The sequence below is a fragment of the Didymosphaeria variabile genome (genome assembly GCF_027946475.1).
Source record: "Didymosphaeria variabile strain IMI 356815 chromosome Unknown scaffold_9, whole genome shotgun sequence".
NCBI lineage: Eukaryota > Fungi > Ascomycota > Dothideomycetes > Pleosporales > Didymosphaeriaceae > Didymosphaeria > Didymosphaeria variabile.
In genome coordinates, this window is record NW_026611628.1 from 879,617 (window position 1) to 906,435 (window position 26,819).

Here is a 26,819-nt window from a genome sequence, read left to right on the forward strand (position 1 = left end):
TTATATTGGACTCCAGTTGTTGAACTCTCATATCGCAGCGGGATCTGTAGTCAAATCAACTTTTTCCTCAGGGCGCAATAAATCTGTGCAACTTCACAGTGACAGGCATGGATGGAAAGCGGTTTCTCTGGTATTATTCCAACAAGCATTTCCCTTCACAATGCTTTCCTCACAGTCATAGGCATCCCATCAAGTGGCTTCGCCTCAAACTTCATGATCTGGAACGCTCGGTCCCCAAACACCGTATCCAAATCCGTCCATGCGACTCTCTGCTTCGTAGGTTTCAGTCCACTGCACTCAAAGTCAAAATCCCTCACCGTGAGAAGGAGTGTCACCTTCATCTCTTCCATCGCCATGGTCTGCCCTAGACAAGCTCGCTGTCCGCGTTCAAATGGGCGCCATGCATTCCGAGGCACATCATCGCGAGCGAAGCGGTCCGGATCAAATTTAGTAGGGTTTGGGAAGATCCTAGGGTCATAATGCATAGTGTGCTGCACGCCTGTGACGAGTTGACCCTTGGTGGTGAATTGTTGGCCTTTGTAGGTGATATAGCCCGTAGAATCTTCGCCACGTGCGGAGTTGCCGATAGGAAATAGACGGAGGACTTCTTTGACAACGTTCGTTGTGTATTCGAGTTCGTTGAGTCTATTGGGTTCTGCTTGGAGTAGATCATAGGTGGCCTCGGCACCAGGGCAGAAGACAGTGTCGTGCTCGTGGCGTAGTTTTTGGAGGACTTCCGGATTGATGGAAAGAAGTGCGTAAGCGAAGGAGAGGGTACCTGTTGTGGTACCAGACCCAGCTAGCAGAAGGGTTCGCACTTGGTAAAGGTCAGTTGTCCGCACCAGAAGGCTCCCTAAGTGATACATACCTTGAGTGATAGCCATCTGCATGAACGTTGGGTCGAGAGCTTCTCTTTGCGCCTTCCGTACTTCGAGCAAATGCTCGCGCAAAATGAGATCTATAGTGCACAACCCGCGCTTCTGGCTGACATCCGCATTTTCTTTTTGAAGCTTCTCGAATCGAACGCGAATCATCTCTGCCAACTGAGCCTCTAGCTCGCAACTCAATCCACTCTGTCTCCAACGCGCAAAGAACCTTCCCACGGGGTTCCAGGATTGCATCAGATATATATTCTCTTTACACACCGCATGAAACTTTGCCAGCATCGGGGTCTCCTTGTGCTGCGCATCGAGCGATTCCTCAAAAATCGATCTCGCAATGGTGTTCAGCACGAGGTTCTGAAGAAGCTTTTCGAGTTCGAAAACCTCGCCAGTCGCGGCCTTGCTCTGCAGAATCTCTCGGAATACCATTACTTCCTCCGCCATCATGGGAGCCATATTTCTTTGATGTGAAGCTGAGAAAGCTGGTGCAATCATGTTGTGGGCGGCTTTCCACGACGGCCCATCTGCCGTGGCCACGTTGCCCCTACCCAAAACAGGATCCATGGACGTAATCGCTGCGATATGCTTTGGGTGATTCTTCAGCACTGTAAACTGATGCGCAAGGTCCGGGTCCGTCACAATCAATTGCGATGGGCCAGCGGGCCAAAGGTCCAAGTACCAAGCACCGGGCATGTCGTACTTTTGCGAGATCGTTGTGATAGCTGCCTGGTAATGCGTACCGCTCGGAAACAGAGCCAACGTTTCACCCAAAAGCTTTAAGTGACCCCACAGAAAGCTGTGCGGCGGTGTTGGTACATTTTTATAGAATCGTCTATGGAGGTAAAGCTTGATGAAGAAGTATGCCAGCGAAGCGATCAAAGCGGACAAGATAAGTGTCAGCCATGATGGAATTTGCGAAGCCATTGCTACCAAATTGAAAAGAAGTGACGGTGCAGAGAAGGAAGAGATCAAAGGAGTGACTTTTTGGGCAGTTCAGCATGGACCGCGCTGTGGCAGGAGCGGCAGGAGCGAGGGAATGGCATGTGCCTAGCCTCCATGCCGGCCTAGGACCTAGCACCATACCTCATACATAGAATACATACTCATCATCCTGCTGAGCTCCGGTTCCTTTGACACGCGCCGTATCAGCACTACGGTACCACCACGCTACGCTTGCGTTTCCTTTCTAGGCGTAGTTCATTTGCTAGCGTGCACCACACAATCCAGAAAGCTACCGAGATACTCATTTGGTTTTCCAACAAGAGACACGTAACAAAAGAAATGAGATCTCCCGTTACGTTTTCGAGGTGCTCACAAATTCGCGCAGGGCCATTGTTTGCTTTCCTATCTGGCTATCGATGGAATGAGTTCAATGGATTCTAACATCTAGATTATCCCTCTAGCTGCCAGTACGGCACGACTGGCTGCCGAATCTTACGTTGGGTAAATAGCCACTACGCCCCGTTTGGCAATTGTGTTCACCACGCCACCAGCTTTGACCGTTACGCTACTTCTTCCTTGGGTATTCGCTCTTTAGCCGCGAGTAGCATATGAGCATCGAGCAAACTCATCAATACTTGGTCAGAACCTTCTTTCAACCATTCGGCATCGTGTGCTAATGCGACGTGGAAACTATGCTCTTTCTCTAGCACTCGGATCTTCGCGATGGTGTTCTTCGCGGTTTCAAGATCGGCGTGCAACGACATCTTGCCTTCGCGGTGCGGCATGCAGAATTGTGCGATTTCATGAGTACCGTCGAGAATGGCCCTGTTCTTGTCAGGAATATGATCGTGGGGGCCGGTAACGGAATGCGCACCTCGAGTGGCAGCAGTCGCTGCCAAGAAGAACCCAGGCGCCGCTCTCTAAACGTGCCGCCGCGCACAAGTTCCCAGGCATGTGTCCAGGCGCCTGAATGACCCAGAAGCTGCCGTCGCCAAAGTAATCCTTCGCTTTTTCGAATGGGCCGAATGGAATCCACGGACCACCAAGCTCTTCAGATCGTTCAGTTGCCCGCTCAGGGTCGAAGAACCGACCGTCCCATTGCGCCGTGGGATCTGCAAGGTGTCCAGGCGCGCACCCTTCCCTGGTCCCAGGTCCGAAATATGCCGTTGCATTCGGAAATGCTCCTCGAATCGGTCGGCAGTGGTCCCAATGCGCGTGACTTCAAGTTTTTAGCTGTGCAACCAAAGAACAGTTGACACATTTCGCACCTGAAGATGATCGTTTGGATCTGGGCAGACGAAGTGCCTCTCTCACTTAGCTGCTCTCCTATGCTCTTTCTTGGTCCTGAAGGGCTAATGTTATCCAGCGCATACTTATTCACCCAAGGCGTGTACAAAGAGCGATCCTACAGCGCGTGAGTAAATCGCGTCTTTCACAAGGCAAGAGCTTACCTCGTCAAGCCCAAGGTCCCACACGATACGTTCATCACCATGAGAAATACAAAAGGCCCAATTGTACATTCGAAACTTGGCATTGCTAGCATCTGCATGCAGCAAATTGGTAGACGCGATGAAGCTGCCGCCATCCAGTAACGACAGGCCGACGAATGCCTTGGTTTGCGGAATCGGGCTCGTGGGCATCTTTACTACGCGGTACAGATGCTGCAAAGTCCATTCAGTGTAGAAGCCCAAGGTTAAGTACGACGGGGTAAGTTGACGAGAGGCTCCGATATTACACTATGCCTTTGCAAGGTAAGTGCTATTCGCATAAACCCCAAACACAGGCATGCCGCGTGTTGCCTCAGCCCCCTCAAGTCAAACCACTATGATCCTTCGCAGGTGAGCTTGTCACCTCGGATGATTTTATCTTCGTCCCTATCGAAAGTACTCGCACCTCATCGCAGGTACTTGTCAGGGCATAGATCTCTCTAAGAGATATCCCCACATGATCCCTAAATCAGAAAACGGTCCGGACGAACGACTAGCATTTAGCCCCACCTACATTCGCGCGGCATAGCGGGGTAGGTACTAGCTCCGTAGCAACAATATATCGTGCGATTGATCAAGCTCTCACAAAGGCAAACATTTTCTGGCTCGAAACTGTCACTTGGCGACGTTTGTTAGCTCCCACATTTGAACGGTTTTCCAGTGCTGCCAAAAATTCTCTCATGCTTTAATGGCGACCACTTACAAACACAAAGACCTTGGTGACGTCCAGGGGAAACAGTAACGACGATGTAATCCAATTCTTGGGCCTCAAATATGCGTCCTTGAAAAACCGTTTTGCGGCACCATCGCTAGTAACCGACTATGGCTCTGGGCCCATCGACGCCACCAAATTCGGGTACACTATGCTCGCACACTTGGCAAACCCTTACTTATGAATGATAGTCCTCCTCCAGTCTCATCTGTTGGCGCTATCAACAATGAGTTCCATTTCATCCAAAAAGAATTACCTTTACCACCCAATGTACCTGATCATTCAGACATCGAAGGCCTCAATCTCAACATTACTGTTCCAAAAAGCAAGGATGGCGATATCGACACCAATGCAAAACTCCCAGTTCACGTCTTTGTGCATGGAGGCGGCTTCGCTTTTGGCTCGAGCTGGTACCCGCATTACGATTCTGCGCCCCTCGTTAAGTTGTCTGTCGAGAAAGGGAAGCCCTTTATTGGTGTGACAATCAAGTATGTACAATGTAACTATTCAACTCCATGGTTACTAAATCTTGTCAGTTATCGCTTAGGTGTAACTGGCTTTATGACGTCTAAAGAGCTTCGAAACGCTGGATACAAGGCGAACAATGGGTTCCATGACCAACGCACTGCTCTGCAATGGGTGCGAAAATTCATTGGCGGTTTCGGCGGCGATCCAGACGAGATCACTGTTTCTGGCGAAAGTGCTGGTGGCTGTGCGTGCATTTTCAAGATCAATGGCAAAAGCTAACGATAACAGTTTCTGCCCTTATGTTGCTCACTTCGAAAGAGCCTCTGGTGAAACGAGTTCTGAGTACGGGAGGTGCAATCCTTTTTGTTCAAGCCACTCCCAGAACCTGCGACTGAAGGCGCCTACTCGAAAATCATCGAAGCGTTCGGACTGAAGGACAAGTCACCAGAAGAGCGTGTACAAGCACTGCTTACTCTTCCTATGGACGACCTGTGGCAGAAAGTCCCACCCGGAACGCCGCTGATTCCGGCAATCGACAACGAACTTGTACCTGGTGTTGCAACCTTCCCTGGAGTGTCGTCGCAGTCTGAAGACCCTAAGTTCCCGCTTCCTGGGCGAAAATGGTGTTCTGCACTGATGATAGGCGATTCTCAACTTGATGTGAATATACCCTTCTTCTATCATTGTACAGGTGCAGAAAGCTGATCAAGCGAATAGGGCAATATTCTCGCGTACATGGGTCTCAATGCAAAGCAACCCAACATCGCAACGAAATTCATCGAGTCAGTCAACAAGACCTTGGCAGAGCATCCCGACGCAGCTTCAACTCTCCTGTCGTCCTACAACATCACTCCCTCAACTGGTGACAACGAAGCACTTCTCTCCATCCTCCGTTTCGGCACAGAAATCAGCTTCTACGCGCCCTCCCGTGCCTTCGCAAAGGGCTGGCCTCGAACAAAGGACAGCAAGTTCTTCCTCTACCATTTCAACGAGGGTATCCCGTGGGAAGGCCAGTTCCAAGGCGAAGCCGGCCACATTCTCGATGTGGCATACCTCTTCCAAAACTACAACGAGCATCTAAACGACGCACAGAAGAAAGTTGCGCGCGCTTACGGCGAGGATATCATCGAGTTTATCAACGGAAACGACCCGTGGCCGCCTGTTGAGGGCGAAAAGTTTGGAGCAAGGGTCTACGGGCCGAGCAGTGAGGGCATCACGACGAAGTATGTCGCGTCAGGGAACCCCGAAGAGATTGGAAGACACGATCGGGTGCTCAAGCTGGGCGAACAAGTTGGATTCGACTTGGTCATGGATGTGTTCCAGAACTTTGCGTTTGGTCAATAGTCAATGATACGTCTTCGAGTCGAAGCATTCAATCTTCGAATGTTGATTGCCGTTTCCTTTTCCGGCAGGCTAGCCTCATCAATTTCTAGTGAGGGGCAGCTTGTGAGGGGCGAAGTGGGCATTCTCCCCGCCCCGAATGCGTGTGGGGTGCGGGGAACTTTAGACAAACAACAAAAGTGTTTATCAAGAATGGTGAGAATTTCGATCCCTGTCGATTGCGTGCTGGTGAGCTTCTGGCGAAATGGTGCACGTGCAGTTCAATCCGGAGCTTCTTAGTACCCTAAAGGAAAAGGTTGTAGTGCTCACAGGAGGAGCGACCGGGATAGGGCGTTCTGCAGTAACGCAATTCGTTGGCAAGCACAGACTGACTCGATATCGAAGGTACGATTATGCTGACTATGCTACAGAAGCAGGATGCAAGGTCGTCTTCGGCGATGTCAACGAAGCAGCGGCACGCGAACTTAAATCCACTCTCGGCGACTCAGTCCGATTCCAACACTGCGACACATCTTCCTATCAATCCCAGCTTGATCTATTCACGTTAGCAGAGACTACCTATGGTCAGGTAGATGTCGTGGTTGCAAATGCGGGCGTGGCAAACCACAAAGACGTCTTCGATCCGAACTCAGACATCTCTGTGGAGCCCAGCATGATGGAAGTTGATATCAATCTGAAGGGCGCAATATTCACGGCGAGAATTGGGATGCATTATCTAAGGAAGATTGGAGGCGGAGACCTCATACTCGTTAGTTCTATTGCGGGCTTCAAGGAGTGCGGAGGATTGGCGCCCTACACTGCGAGTAAACATGGTGTATTGGGTCTTATGAGAGGCTTGCATATCGTCGCAATTCTGGAGAACATCAGGGTCAATGTCATATGTCCGTGGATGACGAGTAAGTCAAAAAGGTTCTTTTCCTGCTATGGAGCTGTCCTAACGAAAGTTTAGAAACGAAGCTTGTGAAAGGCATCGAAGCCGGCTGGCGTGAACTTGGTCTTCCCGAAAACGAAGCTGAAGATGTTGCAAGAAGCATTGTTCTGTGTGCTTCTGCCAATCGGAGCGAGGAAGGCAAGACTCATCCCGGAGCAAAGATGCCGTTTGCCGGCAAGATACTTTGGATTGCTGGCGGTCAAGCGTATGAAATTGAGGATGCAATACAGGATCTTGAACCCCAATGGCTGGGCGAGGAAAACAGTAAGGTTCTTGCTAAAGGCCAGGCATTCCTCGCGAGCCAGGGCACAAGTTGGGATGCGGAAAAGCTTGAGCAGAAGACGCCATGACACAAAGCTCTGATTAAACATACCAGAGTTCTCTTTTCTCGTACAATCTGAGCTCTGTCTCTACATTCACTTGCTTCCGCCACCCACACTATCTAGAGTCAAATATGCAGGCGCCGGCTTGTCTGCACTAATATCACCCCACGCACTCCAATGCTTTCCAACCAACTTCTCATTCTCCACTTCATCTGCAATCGCGATGGCCATATCCGCCACACTGATGCCCTTCAACCTCCCCTCGAAGATATTGTCACCCTGCTGTTCTCCAACTAGGACCATATCATCCACGCTAATCTCATACTTCCCAGTCCGTACCCCAGGTCTATAAAGCGCAGACGGCGACACGAAAGACCACTTGAACGAAGTATTCCCATCAAAGAACATATACGCCGTGCGACCTGCTTTAATGAAGTCCGTCGCGCGGTCCTTCGCCTTAATGGATGCTTCATACTCCTCGATGGTCTTCTTGTGCTCGGCCGTGGCGCGCCCTTCTCGCTCTGCAAAACGTGCATCGCGATATGCGCGTAGGGAAGTGCCCATGATGCCCAGGCGCTCTTCCATATACACGATGTGCGCCTCGGAGGTTGCAATGGCGCGTCGGTATGCCATGAAGAAGTCTGGATGGTCGACGCAGCTCTCAGGCGTGCCGGGCACATGGAGCGAGCCTGCGCCACCAACGAAGAGGAAGTACTTTACGTTGGATGACTTGACTGCCAGGATGATTTTGCGTACAGTTTCGAGGAAAGGCACTGTTCTAATCAGGTATTGGTTCATATATAAACGCCTGTATACTTACTGTAAAGCAACGCATCGGCGCCCGCAGTGTGCGGTCCATATTCGGATACGAGGACGTCAAGGCCGTCGAAGTGCTTTGCTAGTTCGGAAATCGAGACTGAGTCAATATCGACAGACCGCGGAATGTAGCGCTCGTGCGAGCCGAGTTTCTCGGGTTTACGGGATATCCCAATGACATTGTGACCGCGATTCAGGAGTTCGACGCAAAGGTAAGAGCCTCCAAAGCCTGCAGGGCCTATTACTCCTACTTTGAGGGCCTTGGATGATGACATCTTTACGTGAACGTGCTGATACTTGGTCAGCCCGAAACACAGAAAGAGGGCTGTGCCTAAGTACTTGTCTAGTGAATTGTATACCGCTGCGTTATCGATGTGCTTCTTCTTGGTAAGAAGGTCGGTTGCTTTCGCGAGAAGCTTACTCCAGCTCTCAAGTGTCAATTCGGCCTCTGCATTTAGGCAATTGTATTGAAGGTCTTGTGGTCTGGACGTGGCTCATGTTGCTATAAGACACTCACTTACTAGTTGTAGTTAGACGCATGTATGATGCTTGGGGGAGTACATGGAGATTGAGGGGAAGATGTGGGGCAAAGGTTTGACCACGCAGGGACTAGCTACCTTGCGAAAGAACTACTCCACACTGTAAACAATCACTACTCGAGTACATAGTATCTTGTCGCTTCAGATTGTACAGTGCAACTAAATTTGGAAAATGGCAGAAAATTTTGCTTTCATTGGTATGAACGGTCACCATTCCGTTACAGCATGATATATCTAACATTTCGCAGGTCTCGGAGCTATGGGCTATGCCATGGCCTCCAACATAAGAAAGAAGATGGACTCATCCGCAATCTTCTACATTAATGACATCAATGCTTCTGCCTGCAAACGCTTCACCAACGAGTACAGCACATATGGGCGGATAGAAACAGTAGCTACTGCACGCGAAGCAGCAGACAATGCAAAAGTAGTCATATCGATCGTGCCTGGCGCGAACGACGTGAAGAAAGTCTATTTGGACGAGAAAGATGGCGTAATAGCTGCCAAGAAGGACGAGGAAAGAGTGTTGCTAGAGTGTAGCACGATCGACGTAAAAAGCACCAGAGAAGTTGGCGAAAAGCTAAAAGCACAAGGCCTAGGGACATATGCGGACACACCAGTTTCTGTGAGTATTCACTTGTCCCACGTCTCAACTTCTGCACCACTGACAAATACTCACCAGGGCGGCGTTCCAGCAGCAGAAAGAGGCGACCTCTCCATGCTCATTGGTCACCCCAAACCCTCCGATTCCAACCCCACATCTAAGCGCCTCTCAACCGCGCTCTCAATGATGGGCTCACCCGAGAAGTTCTTCTACCTCTCATCCCTCGGTGCCGGCCTTACCGCAAAAATCTCAAACAATTACCTCTCTGGCACCATCCTGCTCGCTACCGCAGAAGCCCTCGCGATCGGTGTCGCCCAGGGCCTGGACCCGAAAGACCTCTATTCGGTGATCCGCGCTTCCACGGGCCAGTCCTGGATGTGCGACCACGTCATGCCAATACCGAATGTGACTGATATATGGGTGCCGAGTAACAGCGGGTACAAGCCGGGCTTCAAGACGCAGATGATGCTTAAGGATTTAGGGCTGGGAATCGAGAGCGCGCAGCAGGTGGGCATTAATCCGGCGATGGCGGAGGCAGCGTTGGAGGTCTGGGAGAGTGCGAGTAAGGACGCGAAGTGCTTTGACCGGGACGGAAGTAGTGTGTATCTGCATATTGGAGGGAAATTACCGCAAGGGTATGAGGACAAAGGGAAGAAAGGGGAGGATGGATCGTGGGAGTTTACTTAAGTTGGCGGAGAGCTCAATGGAATATGAACATGAATTGAAATTTTATGCAGGCCAACCTGACGCCAAATGCTAAGCTCAATGCCCAATGCTAATAATAACGTCAATGAACAGGGATTTACAAACGACCTATATTTGCATCTCCTTCAGATCATCGGCAACCTTGAAGGGAGCCTCAGTCTTTGCCTTGATTTCATCGACAGTGACACCCTTTGCGTACTCCTTGAGCGTGAGCCCATCCATCGGGCTGACATCGAAGACGGCAAGGTCAGTGATGATGGTCGATACGCACTTCTGGCCGGTCAGGGGGAATGTGCACTGCTTGAGGATCTTGGGGTTGCCCTTCTTGTCGGTATGCTCCATGGTGATGACCACCTTAGTTTGCGAGGGGTTGGCGACAAGATCCATGGCACCACCGATACCCTTGACCTTTCCGGGAAGCATGAAGTTGGCAAGATCTGTGCCACATTAGTAAGAATACTCGCACGGAGACAGTGGAATCATCTGCTTACCTCCATAGGTATTGACCTGCATAGCTCCAAGCATGGCAACGTCGATCCTGCCTGACCTGATCATGCCAAATGACTCGTGGCTACCAAACGTCGAAGCACCCTTGATCAAAGTGACAGTCTCTTTGCCAGCGTTGATCAGGTCTGGGTCCTCCTCTCCGGGCTTGGGGTATCCGCCCATCCCGAGAATGCCGTTCTCCGATTCCAGAACGATTTCGACACCTTTGGGAAGGAAGGCAGGGGCAGCAAGCGGCATGCCGATCCCGAGATTGACGTACATGCCGTCCTTGAGCTCTTGCGCCGCTCGCTTGATGATACGCTCGCGTTTTTGAGATGCTTCGGAGGAGCCTGCCTAAATGTTAACTACCAGCATGCGCAGAGAAGGGGGTCGCGCTCACCTTCGAGGATCGCACGCTTCTGCTCTTCAGGGTCCTTGTAGTGCACCAAGCGCTCGATCTTCTTCTCTTCAGTGCTCTTGATAACCCTCTTGACGTAGATACCCTGCAGGTGAATTTCTTCCGGTGCAATCTCGTCGACTATCTCGTCGGCCTCCACAATCGTCAACTTTGCGTTCTTGCCCATCGCCTCGTTGAAGTTGTTTTGCGCTTTACGGAAGGTACAGTTGCCGAGACGGTCAGCTTTCGCGACCTTAACGAAGGCGTAGTCGCCGAAGATGGCTTCTTCCATCACGTATGCCTTGCCGTTGAATTCGCGAGTTTCTTTAGGAGGCGCCATTTTGGCGATCGTTCCATCAGTGTTGTACTGGACGGGGAGCTCGCCGGTTTGTACTGCAGAAGGTTGATTAGCATCTGTCATACAATATCTGTCTTAAATGTATGATCGAATGCGCCATACCTATTGTTCCGTAAGCGGCGGGTGTGTAGAAAGCCGGAACACCTGCCGCTCCTGCCGCACACTTCTCCGCGATCGTGCCTTGCGGAGTCAATTCCAGCGCAAGTTGGCCCTTCAAGTACATTTGCTCAAATGTCTTGTTATCTCCGATGTAACTGGCAATCATCTTGCCGACCTGCTTGGTGTCCAGCCATTGGCCAAGCCCCACGCCTGGCATGCCCGCATTGTTGCTCACGACCGTGAAGTTCTTGAGATCTGAACGGTCACGCACCGCGTTGATGAGCGTGTTTGGTACGCCGGAGAATCCAAAACCGCCGACAAGGACAGTCGTATCCGATTTCATATCCTTGATGGCATCCTGTGCGGAAGGGTATATTTTGTTGATCGCAGCGCGGGTAGCAGTGCTGGAGAAGAAACGAATGGCAGGCGCGCTGCGGCGTGCCGCAAAAAGAAATGTTCGTTGCATCCTAAAATGTGTTGTTGTGTAGATTCTGCGTCGGTCTTGCGCTGCGCCGCTGTCGCTCAGAGCTCTCCAATGCACGTCTGGTTGATGCAGGTATTCTATGGAAGCGGTGTACAGCCGTAAAAGTTATCGTATGCTACAGAGACCTTGACTCCAGCTCCACGCGCCTCCGCAAAGTTCAATGCACAAAGATTATGTGGGAATGTGGGATGTAAAGGCTGCGACTGCAGACTGGTTGCGTTCCCCACACGACTTTTGAGAGCTTGCATGCTGCCACTAAACGCAATTAGGCGTACCGAATCACCTGCCGTGCCGGCGCCGGTGGAGATTCGGGGACTCCACACTTGCGGCGGAAGAGAGCTTATCCGCCATTTTGGCTACGGAAAAGTGTTTTAAACATTTTCACCAGCCCTTGGGGGGTCCGGAAAGGCTGCGCTACGGAAACGTTTCCCTGCTATGCTGAAGCTCACAACCCGGAAAATGCAAAAACTACCATCGGGATCCTCGCTAGGATCCCAGCTCACGTGAAGTCATCCGCGGGTAAAGCACCCTAAACAGTCCGACAACCGCATGCGACACCGTCGCAAGCCTAGTACAGATCGTGCACGATCTTTTTCACTGGACTTTGGGTTAGCCTCGCTCCTGTCAACAGGACAAGCCCACTTACGGTTCGCAAAATCCTTGTGCTCTTTGCTGTGTAGCGCACGGGATGCAATGGCTTCTTCCTCCGCGTCTCCAGTTGGAACACCGTACTAAGGACTGATTAGCGCATCAATGAGGAAAATTTGGGTTCACTCACAGCAGTCAACGTAGTTTTGTGTCCCAATTCCTCAACTAGTTCGGCAATAGCATCTGCCACAATATGCGAGTCCTTCTCATCGTTTCCGGTGCTCTGCTTGCCGATGTATGGAATGATTCTCGCAATCTGCTTGGCTTCTTCCGCATTGCTCGCCTTGAAATGCACTGTTGGTGCTAGACTGAGGCAGCTTGTGATTCCGTGGGGTATCGAATAGGTTGCGCCGATCGCATGACCGATGCTGTGACTGAGGCCTACACCGCCAGTGTAGAGGAAAGGGAATAACGAAGCGTAGCATGCGGTGAAGAGCTTCGTGCGAACATCGGCGTCGTCCGGGTTCGCCTTTGACTGAGGCAGATAGGTAAACAAATCCTTGATGGCCTCCAAGCACATGCGTTTGGTGGGGATCTCGGATGCTAGTGGATGATACATGAGCTCCACGGCGTGGTCTAACGATCGAATCTATATCACGGTCAGCTTGTGAATCAGCTTTGACTCATCGACAGTTCTCACCCCAGTACTAGTCCACAGGTTCAGTGGTGTGTGCAAGGCAATTTCGCCATCGTATACCACAGCTTTGGGTACAAGCTCAGGGTTGCTGACTGCGATCTTGTGCTTCTCTTCAGTTGTGAAGCCGGCATTTTGAGTTGTCTCTGCGACGCTCAGAGTGGTGGGAACTGCGATGCTTGGTACCCATTTTCCAGTCTCTTGGTGGATGTTGTACGCAATAGCCTTCGCTGAATCAATCGGTGAACCACCACCTATTGAAATCAAAACATCGCACCCAGACTTCGCCATTAGGGCGGTCGCTTCACGGATATCGCCGATCGGGCTACCAAAATCAGCTTTCTGAAATCTCAAGCGCTCAGACATCCTCACGCATGTTGGCCGATTTTGCTAAATGTGCCACCGTGAACCGATCCTAAACTTTTCTCAATATCCTTTATCACTGGCGTCTTTTCGTAAAGAGAGCGACCAGTAATGATGAATGCTTTGGTGCCGCCGAGTTCTGACACAACGTCTGAAAGCTGTTTGCTTGTTCCTGATCCGATTTAGTCAGCCTTCGTACATGATGATGGCTATTTAACATACCTCTGCCATAGATGAGAAGCTTGACGGGGGAAGCTCGATACACACCCTTCAACGAGGAGTCGATGCTTCCATTCTGGTATTTGCTCGGCAGAGTCATCTTGAGATTTTTTCTAAATGAGATCAAGAATCATCCAGGAGGAGGCGGCTCTTTTCCGCCTTTGCTTCACCAAAGTTCATCTTGCTGTGATTCGTCATCGAGGGGTAGCTTCTGTCTCGCCCCACATCCTTGCAGCCCCGCCACGTCCGCTGCCGCATTCGGCTGCGGAGCGGCAGTTCCACCATCTTTCGGCGCATTGCTCGAATTCTGACTTTCGAGATGCAAGGAATCTTGCTGTGGAACTTGAGTCGCGATCATGGCGGCCTTCAACAGAGTAGCTCGCAATGTGCTACAGAAGAGCCCAAATGATGTTGTTCTGCTTTCTGCGGTACGGTCGCCTATCAATCGCAGCTTCAAAGGTGGCTACAAAGATGCGCATCCGGAAGACATATTGATGCCTGTAAGTTAGGGAAACTGTTCTAGCCCAGCTTACTCAGAAGATACAGGTCATGAAGGCTGCTGTGCAGAGAGCTCAAATCGAACCCAAAGATGTCAACGATGCTATGATCGGAAATGTCTTGGCTGAGCTCGGGTTTGCGAAGACTGGTCGGATGGCCCTGAATCACGCTGGCTTCCCGAGTTCGACTACCTTCCACACAGTCAACCGTCAGTGTTCTAGTAGTTTGCAAGCCATTACCCATATCTCGCATGCGATCATGGTTGGTCAAATCGATGTGGGACTTGCTGGGGGCGTCGAAAGCATGTCTAGGAATTACGGCTCGAGAGGCGTCCCGACTGATGTCTCGCCTACATTGCTGGGATCAACCATCAAAGATGCGCGAGACTGCCTGATGCCCATGGGTATCACATCGGAAAACGTCGCAGAAAGATACAATGTTGACCGGAAGGCACAAGACGAGTACGCTGTCCAAAGCCATGGCAGGGCAAGCCGGGCGCAGAAAGAAGGCAGATTTGACTGGGAAATCGTGCCTGTTACAGTGCAACGCATAGACGAGACTACAGGCCAGCCCACAGGATTCGAAGTCTCCAAGGATGATGGTATAAGGCACGGCTTGACGTTCGAGAAGGTGTCGACGTTGAAGCCTGTGTTTGGCGAGAACGGCAAGAGCACCGCCGGAAACTCGTGAGTGTACTTCCCACCCTAAGAAAGAGCCGCATGACTGACGTCCCAGATCTCAAATCTCTGACGGCGCCTCATCGACAATACTCGCTCGTCGATCCTGGGCAGAAGAGCGCGGGCTTACGCCACTAGGGCGTTTTGTTGGCACACAAGTTAGTGGGTGTGCACCGGATGAGATGGGAATTGGACCCATATATGCCATTCCGGCTCTGCTCAAGTATACAGGAACTGAGCTGAAAGACATCGATGTCATTGAGTTGAACGAAGCCTTCGCTAGTCAGACATTAGCATGCATGCGCGCTCTCGGCTTAGATGAGGCAAAAGTGAATCCCAACGGCGGTGCGATTGCTTTGGGGCACCCCACTGGAGCGACGGGTGCACGTCAGACCGCTACTTTGTTCGGAGAGTTGCGTAGGCAAGACAAGGAGCTGGGCATCGTTTCCATGTGTGCGAGCACTGGCCAAGGCGTCGCGTCGTTATTTGTGCGGGAGTCATGATGTGCGGAAAAATTGCGTCATGAGAGCGTGTTCTCTCAAGGGTGGGACGTCGAATTCACTGCGTTGTGAGCGATGACATTAGCGATACATCTTTTGAATAAGCATTGTGCATGAGCATCAAGGTGTTTCCCTCCACATCGCGAAAATGACGCGACCCCACGCAGCTGCACGTGATCTTCAACCTCATTGGACACGCTAGCACGGCTTCCTTCCCCACACTCCGCCGCATCTACCGGCGACCAAGGGCCCACGTCTTGTTACACTTTGCGTCTTGTGCTAGCGTTCTCGTTCTTTGCTTGTCGTCCCTCTCTTGTCTCATTATTCTGGCATTGATTGTAGCATCATGTTTCTCATCCGTCGCGCACCGTTGCGGGTTGTTCCTAAAACTGCTTCCCTCCAGCAGCGGCGAGCGTTGGGCAGCGTCAGTGCCATTGATTCTGCCATCTTCAGAACACTTTTCGGCACCGAAGAGATCCGCAAAGTCTTCGACGACAAAGCTTATCTAAACCGTTGCGTTGACGCTGAAACGGCTTTGGCGCGAGCGCAATCGCGATGCAAGGTGATTCCATCTCACATCGGCGAGATTGTGACGTCCAAATCTCAAGGCGCGGAGCTCGATTTTGACAGACTGCGGCGAGAAACTGAGATTGTTGGCTATCCCATCCTTCCATTAGTACGGCAACTTTCAGCACTTTGTGGGGAGGAGGCTGGTCGCTACGTCCACTGGGGTGCCACTACCCAAGACATTATGGACTTAGCGAGCATTCTGCAGATGAAGCAGGGGCTTGAAATCATCGAAAGAACTCTGCGATCTGTCATCAAAAATCTGGAAGCCCTATCAAAGAAGCACCGAGACACTCCCATGGCCGGTCGCACCCACTTGCAGCATGCATTACCGATTACCTTTGGCCACAAGTGTGCAATTTGGCTCTCTGGATTCCAGAGACATCTCGAGCGCTTGGAACAGCTCAAATCTCGCACACTCATGGTCCAATTCGGTGGCGCAGCAGGCTCGCTGGCATCGCTGGGCTCTGGCGACGATGGCATTCGGGTTCGAAAGGAGATGGCTCGGGATTTGGGCCTTACAGATCCTCCCATCACTTGGCATGTCGCGCGCGATGGTGTCGCTGAGATCGCAAACTATCTCGCACTCGTTGGAGGCAGCCTGGGCAAGCTTGCGCTCGATATAATCATCATGTCATCGAATGAGCTATCCGAGGTATCTGAACCCTTCGTTCCCCACCGTGGAGCCTCTTCCACTATGCCACAGAAGCGCAATCCCATCTCCAGCGAAGTCATATTGGCTGCTTCCAAGGTACTACGCTCGAATGCAGGCTTGGTTCTTGATGGGATGGTTTCAGATTTCGAACGCGCTTCTGGACCCTGGCATCTCGAATGGGTGGCTGTACCTGAATCCTTTGTTCTTGCTGCAGGTGCCCTCCACCAGGCGGATTTCGCGCTTTCCGGCTTGGTCGTGAACTCAAAAGCGATGCTCGATAATCTTTACTCCACTCGAGGGCTTATTGTGGCGGAGGCGGTCATGATGGGGCTCGCTCCGCATGTGGGTCGCCAAAAGGCCCACGATATCGTGTATGAAGCTTGTAAAGAGAGCATCGAGAACGACACCAGCCTTCTTGAAGCTCTTCAAACCCGTGACGAGGTCACTGGAAAGATCTCCCACGGCGATCTGAGTTCACTGTGCGACGCCAAGAACTACCTCGGTTCATGTGGCCTTATGGTCGACGAAGTTCTCGCCAGGTCTTTGTAGTCAGCTTGACTGTTCCGTACGGCAGTATTTTCAGGGTGATTACGATCGAAATTAAAAGACTGGGGGATAATGTCCCTTGCTACGTAGCTTTCAGAACGCAAGGCGTTAGTATCAGCATTTCCAGGCTAGATAGATTCGCATTCACATCTATTCATCAACCACCCTCCAATATCCGGGTTTCGACCTAGTCATGCTTCTCACCCTGGGACAGTTTTTGCCTCACCGAGCGAGTCAATGCGTACCAACCCCGCCGTTACTGGTCGCCCCACATCACGCGGATTCCACGCCAGTCAGCAACGGCAGATCTAGTGCTATGCCCCTAGACCGTTGGTTCAATATAAGTTGACTTACTGTGGTGAAAACAGTACATTCACGTACTACATCTCTACAACATGCCTGAATTCAAAGAACGCCAACTGGTCACGGACCCTCAGAAGGCCTTCCATTTCACCGATCTTCAACGGCTGAAGCCTACACGCGAGAATGACCCCTATGAATATCAAGCAGGATGGGGCAATCGTCATCAATCAGAGCTTATCCCAGGAACGTTGCCCGTAGCACAAAACAATCCACAAGAGGTTCGCTTTGGTCTATACACAGAGGGTATCACATATTCAGCATTTACTGCGCCACGACATGCAAACTTCAGCACGTACATGTACCGCTGCAGGCCAGCAGCTGCTCACAGTATGTTGTATAATACCTTACGAGACTTTTTACTGAATACATACAGAGGGATATGTGCCTATTGAGACGAAGTCAAACATCCAGAATTGCTTTCTGTCAATCAATCCTACGGTTGAGGCGCTACCAGAGCAAGCAGAGTGGCATCCTTTCCCGCTACCCAAGGACGAAGACAAGATCGATTTTGTAGATGGCCTCCACACATTGGCAGGCAGCGGCGACCCTAACATCAGGGAAGGTATCGCCCTTTATGTGTACATGATAAACTCCAGCATGGAAAGGCGAGCGTTCTGCAACACCGATGGCGACTTCCTCATCTGCGCTCAGCTCGGCAGCCTTGACATCGTAACGGAAATGGGTAAAATCTACCTCCAACCTGGGGAGATATGCGTCATCCAACGAGGCATCCGCTTCTGTCTCAACCTGGCCCCGGATACCAAGGTCGCACGAGGTTACATTACCGAAGTGTGGGGTTCCATGTGGGTGCTCCCTGATCTTGGTCCCTTGGGTGGACATGGGTTGGCGAACCCTCGCGACTTCCTATACCCTGTTGCTGCCATCGATGACGAGCTCCATGTCGATTGGCAGATTGTGAACAAGACCAATGGCCAGCTCACTGCCATCGTGCAGGACCACAGCCCCTTCGACCTTGTCGCTTGGCATGGCAACGTCGTCCCCTACAAGTACGACCTTACCAAATTCTCCTCCCAGAACAGCACCTCGATTGATCACACAGATCCCTCGATCTTCTGCGTGCTTACTGCCCCGTCACGCGATCCGGTAACCCCGCTGGCTGACTTCTTATGGTTTGGACCCCGATGGGATGTGGCAACGAACACCTTCAGGTTGCCATACTTTCACCGTAACTCCGCTTCCGAGTTCTTAGCCTGCTTATACGGCCAAGGTCTCGGTAGAAGTGACGACTTCCTTCCGGGTGGTGGCAGTTTCGAAGGAGGCCATACTCCGCATGGTGGTTTTCACGAGGGCTACCAGCATGGCATGAGGATGCACGAGAGTGTTCCTGAGAAGATTCTCACAGGTATGGGCGTACCACATCTGTATCATGTGGCTTGACTGACAAATATCAGATCAACTCACCATAATGGTTGAGTCGAGCCGTCTTTTCCTCTGGACCGAATATGCTCGCACTGGCTGCGGTACGATTAGCACGCAGGGCACTGACCCCAAGGTCTGGGATGCACTACCGGTAAGTGACTCCTCATGGTACTGTCGAGCCATCATTGACAGCCGCAGGACCGCTTCTCTGCCAACTCCAAAGCCAAGGAGCTACTCGCTCGCCTCAAAGAAGATAAGATAGCAGAGAAGAAGCGGCTAGCACCATACTACATCGGCGGGTTTTCGCATGGAGCCAACGCTAGCGATACCGAAGGAGTACACTCAAAGGAGTTGAAGCCCTATCTCAACGGAACAAACGGTGTCAGGCACGACTCGTTGGATGGACAGGCAATGCTTCCAGCTGTGGATGTTGCTTGATTTCCCTGTATGAATTTGTTTACTCAAGCGCTCATTGCATCTTCGTCAGCGTTGTATGTACGGACTACGTGTTCTATATCTTTTCATAAGTAATACAATCTGTTTTGGGGTTTATGACGTCCCATTCGTCAATGTGTCTGTGCATGTCTGCTTTGGGATGGTTTAGCGACCCCACATGCAGGATGTGGGGCCAAAACTTGAGCCCTGAGCGTTCTTTTGATATACATAATGCTTCAGACTGCAATGATGATGGCACAAAAACTCTGACAAGCATGTTTTCGAGGTCCTATACGCGGCTTGCTGTCCAAAACGGAAGGGGCTGGGCCCTGGCGCGCAAATTTCCCACGGCGAATCGGAAGCGTGGGAATGCGACAGCGAGCACCGTGGACAAGAAAACCATCGAAAAATTACCATTGGCTGGCATACGAGTGCTTGACATGACCAGGGTGCTAGCAGGGGTATGTAGTACTCCGTTCAAAGTCAAACCATTAAATAGCATAGTAACGTCGAGTAGCCTTATTGCACACAGATACTTGCAGACCTAGGGTATGTCCCTGAGTTTGATCGTTTCTAGGTACTGATTAGTGCCCAGAGCAGAAGTCATCAAGATCGAGCACCCAACACGAGGAGACGATACGCGTTCTTGGGGTCCGCCCGATGCTCCTTACACTGACGGTGTTGAACGCCAGTTTCCTGGAGAAAGCGCGTACTATCTCTCTGTAAGTCCCATTCTCTTAAAATTACATCTTAACTCAGCACCTGACCCCCGGCCAGGTGAACCGTAACAAGAAATCTCTGTGTCTCTCCTTCAACAACCCCTCCGGAATCTCCATTTTGCATTCCCTCGTCCAGAAATGCGACATCCTAGTAGAAAACTACCTCCCAGGCTCGCTCGCCAAGTACAAGCTTGACTATGAGACACTCTCAAATATAAATCCTTCCTTAATCTACGCCTCCGTTACCGGGTACGGGCAGACTGGGCCATTCAGCAATCGAGCGGGATACGACGTGATGGTCGAAGCCGAGATGGGACTGATGCATATCACTGGCGAGCGAGACGGCCCACCTGTGAAGGTCGGTGTAGCAGTCACGGACATATCGACAGGCATGTACACAGCAATTGGCGTGCTGGCGGCATTGTACGCAAGGAGAGAAACTGGTCTGGGTCAGTGGATCGATGCGAGTCTGAGTGACTGTCAGGTCGCAGGGCTGGCGAACATCGCGAGTAGTGCGTTGATCAGCGGAAAGAAAGATAGTGGGAGATGGGGGACTGCTCACGGTACGTTGCAGTTTTGTTAACGAAGTGGAGAGGAAACTGGCACTGACTATATAAACAGCATCAGTTGTACCCTATCGGGCATATAAGACTAAGGACACAAACATTGCTGTCGGTGGATGCAACGATAAGCTCTACGGCATACTCTGCGATAAGATTGGCAAGCCTGAGTGGAAGACAGATGCGCGCTTCATCACCAATGCGCTGCGCGTGAAGAACAGAGATACTCTTGATCGAATCATCGAGGACGAGCTCAAAACGAAGACGACGAAGGAGTGGCTCGATGTCTTCGAAGGTAGTGGCATGCCATATGCCGCTGTTAATGATATACAGGGCACGATCAATCACGAACATGGTAGGTTACATGTTGGATCTTGACATGTCACACGTTACTGACGATACCATCAGTCCTTGCACGAAATATGATTGAGGAGGTTGACCATCCGAGTTGCGGACCGATCAAACTCGTTAATCATCCAGTCAAGTACTCTAGAGCGGAGCCGAAAATAAGGACACCACCTCCAATGCTCGGAGAGCACACAAGTGAAGTGTTGAGAGAGCTTCTGGATCTCAATGAAGCTGACATAGAAGATCTCAAGAGTCAAAAGACGATTGCTTAGCGCAACGCTGTCTAGACGTGTAGCCTACATCTCCCAGCATTTTTGGAGTTTTCAGCATAAAGTATCGATCTATCTTACTCAAGCAACGCGATTCAATGAATTGTACAACTTTCTCCCATTATAAAACAGTATTTGTAAATTCGTATCTGCAGTGCTACATTCCCACTTCGCTGACGCTCAAGCTGCGGAACATCGTAAGCCTCCCCACATAGATGTTGTTCCATCTACCCCTGCACTTCCCTCCGATCGCGCTAGCCCCACATCCTCCTTCCACATCTTCCCCGAGCCAGAATCCCTGCAGCAACACCACAATCAGAGCTACCGGTAGAAAGGAAGCACAATATGGATGCGCATGCGCCGAATACCCACAATCGTAAAATGTGCACAGTGACGTTGCTAAGCAAAGGGTGGGGAAACTGTAGCGGAGTCTGAGCCATGTGCAAACCTCTGGAAACCCTGAGTTTCCCATGTGGACCTTGGAGGTTGCACTGCAACATCATTCTTGTATGGGAGACATGGCTTCGAAAGTAGGGCCGAATGAGGCACTGAAGTCAGAGAAGAGAAATGTGTTACCATTCAGGTATCAATTTGCTGCCGGAGCGGTTGCAGGGATCTCAGAGGTGAGCTTGCTGAATGCTTCAGAAAAACATCACTGATAGTTCTCAGATACTAGTGATGTGAGGACTTCTTTCTTATTTCGATGTCTTGTAAATCTAAGAATGTAGGAAGGTACCCGCTTGATGTAGTGAAGACAAGAATACAATTGCAGCATGGCGCTGCGAAGGATGGCCAAGGTTACACCGGCGTACTGGATTGCTTCAGGAAGATAATCAGGAATGAGGGTGCGACAAGGCTATATCGCGGTATCACGGCGCCGATACTGATGGAAGTGCCCAAGAGGTGAGACATTCTCGTTCGGCCGGAAAGAAGAATGATCACTGACGCACTCATAGAGCCATCAAGTTCTCGTCGAACGATACGTTCGGTCCCTTCTACCAACGACTCTTCCACGTACCAGCCCTAACACAGCCACTCGCGGTTCTCACAGGCGCAAGTGCCGGTGCAGTCGAAAGCCTGGTAGTAGTACCCTTCGAATTGGTGAAGATCCGTCTCCAAGACAAGACATCTGCAGCGCGATACAATGGTCTCGTCGACTGCCTCACTAAGGTGGTGCGGCAAGAAGGGATTCTAGCGCTCTATAATGGCTTCGAAGCGACTCTCTGGCGACATATCGTCTGGAACGCTGGATACTTCGGGTGCATCTTCCAAGTACGCGCTCAACTACCTGATCCATCACAATCTGCAAATCCAAAAGCGCAGAAGACGGTGAATGATTTGGCGGCCGGCTTTGTCGGAGGAGTGGTAGGCACTACTCTGAATACACCACTTGATGTGGTCAAGAGTCGAATACAGAGTGTTGCGAAGGTTGAAGGCGTAAGAGGCAAATATGCATGGGCATGGCCGAGCTTAGGTGTAGTTGCGAGAGAAGAAGGACTGAAAGCGCTGTACAAGGGCTACGTAGCCAAGATCTTGAGGTTCGGACCTGGTGGCGGGGTGTTGTTGGTCGTCTACTCTGCGATGATAGAAATGCTGGGAAACGTCGTATAGAAATCTAGCATCTAATCTTGAAACGTCAATAATGTTATCGTACGCTTATCACGTCAGAGGCAGTGTGCCAACGTTGCAGCCGCTCCCTCTAAGATTTGGAATTATGCAAGTCAATCCAAGGACTTGGTCATTTTGGGTAATTTTATCTTGGTGCACATGTTCGCTTCTTGCATATCGAAGTCGTCTATAATGGTTGTTGAGAACCGGGTAAAGCGTGACCGGCCCGTGGATGCAGTAATGGAGCTGTTATCCGAAGCCCCGAGATATATCCTGAGGACCAGGGGGTATTGACACGATCATCATAATACTCAATATCTGCATGAAGCTTGATCGACGGACGATGCGACCCAGATCTGGCGTGGTGAGTGCGCATGAAACACTTAGATTGATTTCGATGAACACAGATCATTAGAACACAGCAGATCTCTCACTGCTCTGTTCGTGCACTGCTTCTCGAAGGATTTGAGAGCTACGTGATCAGACGAAGTGCGCCGGGGGATGCTGTATGCCCCACTAGTGCATGCCCGCCAGGGTCCCCACATGCATTGGTACCAGTAGGCCGGAGTCATGGGCTCAATGAACGCTTACCTGTCAGCTGCGTGGAAATGGTCAGCTGCTTTGGAGCTTTTCCAGAAGGAAGGAAGTGAGACGAAGGCTGAGACTGGCGTCTCCGGTGTTTCCTAGGTTTTCACGCGCGTTACTGTGCTGGCGTTACTGTGCTGGTGCGCCCAGGAAGCCGATTCATCATGCAAAAGCATGCAGCTCTTATTCTCGTTTTCGTACATCGACAGGCTTTGCAAATGAAGCAGTGAGACTGCAGATGATATGCAACAGTGAGTAGATGAAGAACGAATATGGCGGGATGGCGCATCCCGGGCTTATATTGCAACTACGCGAGTCATGGGTAGCAACTTCCCCGCAATTCAGATCGCCAACCGCGCTGTGGCTCCAGACTTGTCGACCGGCACTTCGCTCGTCTATTCACTCTTGAGGACCCTTCCCAACGACACTGGACCGCTGAGGGCATCGCAGCTCTCCCCGCGGACCGACCGGCATCACTTCTATGGCCTTGAAACAATGCAGTCTGTGCGACCGCAAGTTCACGAAGCTTGAGCACGTCAAACGCCACGAGCGATCACGTACGCGCCAATTGGCATCGATGCGATCGCTTTATCACGACTAATTGTACATGTAGATACGAGAGAGCGCCCATACGAGTGCCCAACGTGCAAGAAACACTTTTCGCGCAGGTAAGTCCGCATGACTGGCTCCACAGAGCTGAACCAACATTGAACAGCGACGTTTTGTTTCGCCACTGCAAAGGCCATGCACAGAATGCTCTGAACAGATTGAGCAACAACCAGCAGAATCAACAAATCCAGCAGCAACAACAGCAATCAGGCATTGCGGCCAACGACAAGCAGCCGGCCGAGTCCGGACCGACATCAGAGCGAACGCCGCAACTTGCACAAGACCCCAGTCTGTCACCACTGTCAAGACAAAAGAGCTCACAGCAACAACCTCAGCCCAGGGAAGGACCTCAAAATTCACAACAGTCACCATCTTTGCATGTGCGGCACTCGTCTGTACAACAACATACATCGCCCGGCGAAAGCCGGTTAGAGGCTCTGCTTAACGCCGCGCAGCATCTCGGAACACCAGCCGACGTGCCTTGGAGATCGCCATCTCCAATAAATCTACCCACTGACAATGAACGCTTTCTGACGCGGCAGCCGGACAACATGCCTCCACCCATTGACCCAGCGATCGATATGCTTTCATTTTCTCCTCAGGGTCATGTCTCTAGCCTCGACCAGTGGGCGTTCGAGCTAGTGCAGAGCAACCATCCGCTTCCAAATCGAACGCCGGCCGACGCTTTACAGACCTGGCTCTTTCCTCTCGAGAATGACATCTTGGCCTCCAACAATTCTCATCATATGACTATTGACAGTCACTTTGACAACGACTTTTTCCGCAACGGCGGAGACAACCATGGCAGCCCGTCCGGTAGTAGTGTCTCAATCGCAAGTAGGATACCGAAGGAGCGGTTTGCAAGAGTTGAAAGCTGTTGGCCTTTGAGATCCCGAACACCATCTCGTCTGATGCCAACCCTCTGGCAGAGCTTAGTCTCTTGCGACTGTTCGAACATCCTTTCGGAGATCCCTTCCGGCGTCATCGAGACCCCCATTAGTGAGCGTGAAAGAAGAAATTCAAGATGGGGCCTCGACGAGGAATGTAGGGACCTGTTACAAGGTGCCCTCAATGATGCGCCACAAGCCAATACTCGGCGATCAGAATCGTATGGCGACACCGCATCATCAGGCGGTGAGGCAGGAGCCAGTCCCAGTGGTATCGAAAACGTGAACGTCCGCTTTCCACCTGCGGAAATTCTTGACATTGCTTTGGAGATGTATCTGTATTATTTCCACCCGACTTTGCCTATCATTCATATCCCTACTTTCTCGGCCAAAAATGCTCCGAGATCCTTGCTACTCTCGATGTGTCTTATTGGATTAAGTATCCTCGGCACAGCTGGAGCTGCGAAGTTCGTATCACGGACATATCCTGTAAGTGTCACTAAAGTGGGGAATATAAGGGTGTATGCTTACCTGGTTCCGTAGGTGGTTCTGCAAATGGTGTCCGCAGAATTGCAATCCTTGTCAACAAGTAATCACACAGCCCAGAGCCAGATGCGCATCCTCGCAACCGGCCTGTTGGCACTTAACTTGGCTTCTATAACTGGCGTAAGCAGGAATGTGGCTAAGGGTGAATCGATCGCTAAGCGAGAGCAGCGGAAGAGCCGTATAGCCCAAGCCGAGAAGCTCTACAGTGATCTAATCACGGTAAGTGGTAAAACGTTGCTTCGACTGAATATGCTGCTGACAGCGCCAGGCCGCGCAAAAACACGGTCTCTTTTCTGCAAATGAGAGTGCACCACCGGATTCGTTTCTAGAAGATATACTGGATATCGACGCGCGGTGGAAGGCTTGGTGCCGGGTAGAGTGCGCGAAACGGTAAGTACGGGTCCAGCTGTGCTAAATCATCGCTGACATTGTCAGTATCATATTCGGCTTGTTGGAGGTAGATTGCTGGTACGCAGCGTACCTTTCGGCCTCCCCAATGATAAGGCCAGAATCCGTGCAGATCCTACCCCCGTCAGAATACAACTTGTACCACGCAAACTCTCCGACCAAATGGTTCAATCTAGTACAGCGCGGAGCCCGGATAAATTCGAATAGAATTACGCCTTCGTACTTGCCAACACCTGGGCTGAAGCTGGACTCCGGTACCTTGCGTAGCCTCTTGACGCTCTTTCTCTTGCGGGTATACGAAGCCAACGATCGGCTCGCAAACATCAACGGGCCTCAAAAGCATATCGAACCATGGCGGATATACTCCGAGGATCCTAGAAGTCGCGAATTAATCCCGCTCCTGGTCAACTTCTCCTCATCTTCTATTGATGCTTTACGAACGGCGGATCTCAACTCTGCAGTTCTTTGGCACTCTGCATGCATGATGCTAGGCGCCAATATGCGCTACTTTGAGCTTGCTGCCGGCCGCGCCGGGTCAGGGCCCGCAGTGGCTGCTTTAGAAGATATCTCAGCATGGTCACAAACGCCATCGGCACGAAGATCGGTGTTGCACGCCGCCCACATTTTCAAGCTTCTCTTTGATCGCAAAGTGTCTGATATTGTCAATCCGCACAGTGTTGTCGCTTTATTCCAGGCCGCGCTTGTCCTTGGCCTCTACATCTTCACCCTCCCTCCAACTTCAACTTGTGGCATTAACGACAACTGCATCGAGCTTCTTGACATCATTGACTGGACTCATGTCGGACAGGTCGGTCTCATCGACTCGCCGCATTCTCCAAGTGCATCTCTTGGCTTTGGCGATGCCTCTCTAGTTAACTTCATACGGAATGGTGGTCCCTTCAGCATTACTGGCATCGCACTTGAAGGAGGGTACCTTGCGGCACGGCGCACGCTGTTACACTGCGCCGACTTGATGGATGGTGTTGGCCGCTGGAAGAGCAGAACTTTCTCTCAGATTCTTCATATTATGAGCGATGACCTTACGGAAATGGATGGGGATAGCGATGACGCATGACGGTTGCCGTCCTCTTCCTCGTGCTTGTCAATTACGGAGCTTAGGGACAGGTGGGGAAGGGGATGAATGTATTATTTAGAGCCGACTTCACGGTTACGACTGCATGGTTAGGTGTTTGTATATACATTGAGATAGTCTTGGTCTCTG

The 26,819-nt window shown here is 51.2% G+C and overlaps 13 protein-coding genes across 13 annotated transcripts; 8 read left to right on the plus strand and 5 right to left on the minus strand.

Annotated features, from left to right (window-relative positions):
* Nucleotides 1-155: 155 nt before the first annotated feature.
* N0V89_011589 (uncharacterized protein) lies at nucleotides 156-1,991 on the minus strand (the record flags this gene model as incomplete). The annotated part of the gene is made up of 2 exons (XM_056220319.1): nucleotides 156-1,807; nucleotides 1,985-1,991. The coding sequence occupies 2 exons, from the start codon at nucleotides 1,989-1,991 to the stop codon at nucleotides 156-158; spliced, it is 1,659 nt and encodes a 552-aa protein (XP_056065622.1).
* Nucleotides 1,992-2,383: 392 nt separating this feature from the next.
* Nucleotides 2,384-3,463, minus strand: N0V89_011590 (uncharacterized protein; the record flags this gene model as incomplete). Its single annotated transcript, XM_056220320.1, has 2 exons — nucleotides 2,384-2,743; nucleotides 3,275-3,463. 2 exons carry the CDS (start codon nucleotides 3,461-3,463, stop codon nucleotides 2,384-2,386), a joined length of 549 nt encoding a protein of 182 aa, XP_056065623.1.
* A 739-nt stretch (nucleotides 3,464-4,202) lies between these two features.
* Nucleotides 4,203-5,834, plus strand: N0V89_011591 (uncharacterized protein; the record flags this gene model as incomplete). Its single annotated transcript, XM_056220321.1, has 5 exons — nucleotides 4,203-4,510; nucleotides 4,559-4,734; nucleotides 4,779-4,832; nucleotides 4,888-5,150; nucleotides 5,208-5,834. 5 exons carry the CDS (start codon nucleotides 4,203-4,205, stop codon nucleotides 5,832-5,834), a joined length of 1,428 nt encoding a protein of 475 aa, XP_056065624.1.
* Nucleotides 5,835-6,075: 241 nt separating this feature from the next.
* On the plus strand, nucleotides 6,076-7,112 carry N0V89_011592 (uncharacterized protein; the record flags this gene model as incomplete). Its single annotated transcript, XM_056220322.1, has 2 exons — nucleotides 6,076-6,634; nucleotides 6,781-7,112. 2 exons carry the CDS (start codon nucleotides 6,076-6,078, stop codon nucleotides 7,110-7,112), a joined length of 891 nt encoding a protein of 296 aa, XP_056065625.1.
* Nucleotides 7,113-7,178: 66 nt separating this feature from the next.
* N0V89_011593 (uncharacterized protein) lies at nucleotides 7,179-8,176 on the minus strand (the record flags this gene model as incomplete). Its single annotated transcript, XM_056220323.1, has 2 exons — nucleotides 7,179-7,858; nucleotides 7,906-8,176. The coding sequence occupies 2 exons, from the start codon at nucleotides 8,174-8,176 to the stop codon at nucleotides 7,179-7,181; spliced, it is 951 nt and encodes a 316-aa protein (XP_056065626.1).
* A 436-nt stretch (nucleotides 8,177-8,612) lies between these two features.
* On the plus strand, nucleotides 8,613-9,731 carry N0V89_011594 (uncharacterized protein; the record flags this gene model as incomplete). The annotated part of the gene is made up of 3 exons (XM_056220324.1): nucleotides 8,613-8,637; nucleotides 8,689-9,065; nucleotides 9,123-9,731. 3 exons carry the CDS (start codon nucleotides 8,613-8,615, stop codon nucleotides 9,729-9,731), a joined length of 1,011 nt encoding a protein of 336 aa, XP_056065627.1.
* Nucleotides 9,732-9,857: 126 nt separating this feature from the next.
* Nucleotides 9,858-11,555, minus strand: N0V89_011595 (uncharacterized protein; the record flags this gene model as incomplete). The annotated part of the gene is made up of 4 exons (XM_056220325.1): nucleotides 9,858-10,186; nucleotides 10,241-10,585; nucleotides 10,636-11,025; nucleotides 11,093-11,555. The coding sequence occupies 4 exons, from the start codon at nucleotides 11,553-11,555 to the stop codon at nucleotides 9,858-9,860; spliced, it is 1,527 nt and encodes a 508-aa protein (XP_056065628.1).
* Nucleotides 11,556-12,141: 586 nt separating this feature from the next.
* Nucleotides 12,142-13,537, minus strand: N0V89_011596 (uncharacterized protein; the record flags this gene model as incomplete). The annotated part of the gene is made up of 6 exons (XM_056220326.1): nucleotides 12,142-12,170; nucleotides 12,220-12,304; nucleotides 12,352-12,810; nucleotides 12,862-13,180; nucleotides 13,228-13,390; nucleotides 13,441-13,537. The coding sequence occupies 6 exons, from the start codon at nucleotides 13,535-13,537 to the stop codon at nucleotides 12,142-12,144; spliced, it is 1,152 nt and encodes a 383-aa protein (XP_056065629.1).
* A 256-nt stretch (nucleotides 13,538-13,793) lies between these two features.
* N0V89_011597 (uncharacterized protein) lies at nucleotides 13,794-15,115 on the plus strand (the record flags this gene model as incomplete). The annotated part of the gene is made up of 3 exons (XM_056220327.1): nucleotides 13,794-13,937; nucleotides 13,984-14,621; nucleotides 14,671-15,115. 3 exons carry the CDS (start codon nucleotides 13,794-13,796, stop codon nucleotides 15,113-15,115), a joined length of 1,227 nt encoding a protein of 408 aa, XP_056065630.1.
* A 343-nt stretch (nucleotides 15,116-15,458) lies between these two features.
* On the plus strand, nucleotides 15,459-16,883 carry N0V89_011598 (uncharacterized protein; the record flags this gene model as incomplete). Its single annotated transcript, XM_056220328.1, has 1 exon — nucleotides 15,459-16,883. The coding sequence occupies one exon, from the start codon at nucleotides 15,459-15,461 to the stop codon at nucleotides 16,881-16,883; it is 1,425 nt and encodes a 474-aa protein (XP_056065631.1).
* A 392-nt stretch (nucleotides 16,884-17,275) lies between these two features.
* On the plus strand, nucleotides 17,276-20,957 carry N0V89_011599 (uncharacterized protein; the record flags this gene model as incomplete). Its single annotated transcript, XM_056220329.1, has 10 exons — nucleotides 17,276-17,570; nucleotides 17,617-18,606; nucleotides 18,656-18,774; nucleotides 18,822-19,018; nucleotides 19,507-19,519; nucleotides 19,576-19,607; nucleotides 19,654-19,780; nucleotides 19,836-20,340; nucleotides 20,399-20,692; nucleotides 20,746-20,957. The coding sequence occupies 10 exons, from the start codon at nucleotides 17,276-17,278 to the stop codon at nucleotides 20,955-20,957; spliced, it is 2,784 nt and encodes a 927-aa protein (XP_056065632.1).
* Nucleotides 20,958-21,840: 883 nt separating this feature from the next.
* On the plus strand, nucleotides 21,841-22,565 carry N0V89_011600 (uncharacterized protein; the record flags this gene model as incomplete). The annotated part of the gene is made up of 2 exons (XM_056220330.1): nucleotides 21,841-21,857; nucleotides 21,911-22,565. 2 exons carry the CDS (start codon nucleotides 21,841-21,843, stop codon nucleotides 22,563-22,565), a joined length of 672 nt encoding a protein of 223 aa, XP_056065633.1.
* Nucleotides 22,566-23,465: 900 nt separating this feature from the next.
* On the plus strand, nucleotides 23,466-26,672 carry N0V89_011601 (uncharacterized protein; the record flags this gene model as incomplete). The annotated part of the gene is made up of 5 exons (XM_056220331.1): nucleotides 23,466-23,647; nucleotides 23,863-25,132; nucleotides 25,187-25,408; nucleotides 25,458-25,579; nucleotides 25,625-26,672. The coding sequence occupies 5 exons, from the start codon at nucleotides 23,466-23,468 to the stop codon at nucleotides 26,670-26,672; spliced, it is 2,844 nt and encodes a 947-aa protein (XP_056065634.1).
* Between the last annotated feature and the right edge of the window lie 147 nt (nucleotides 26,673-26,819).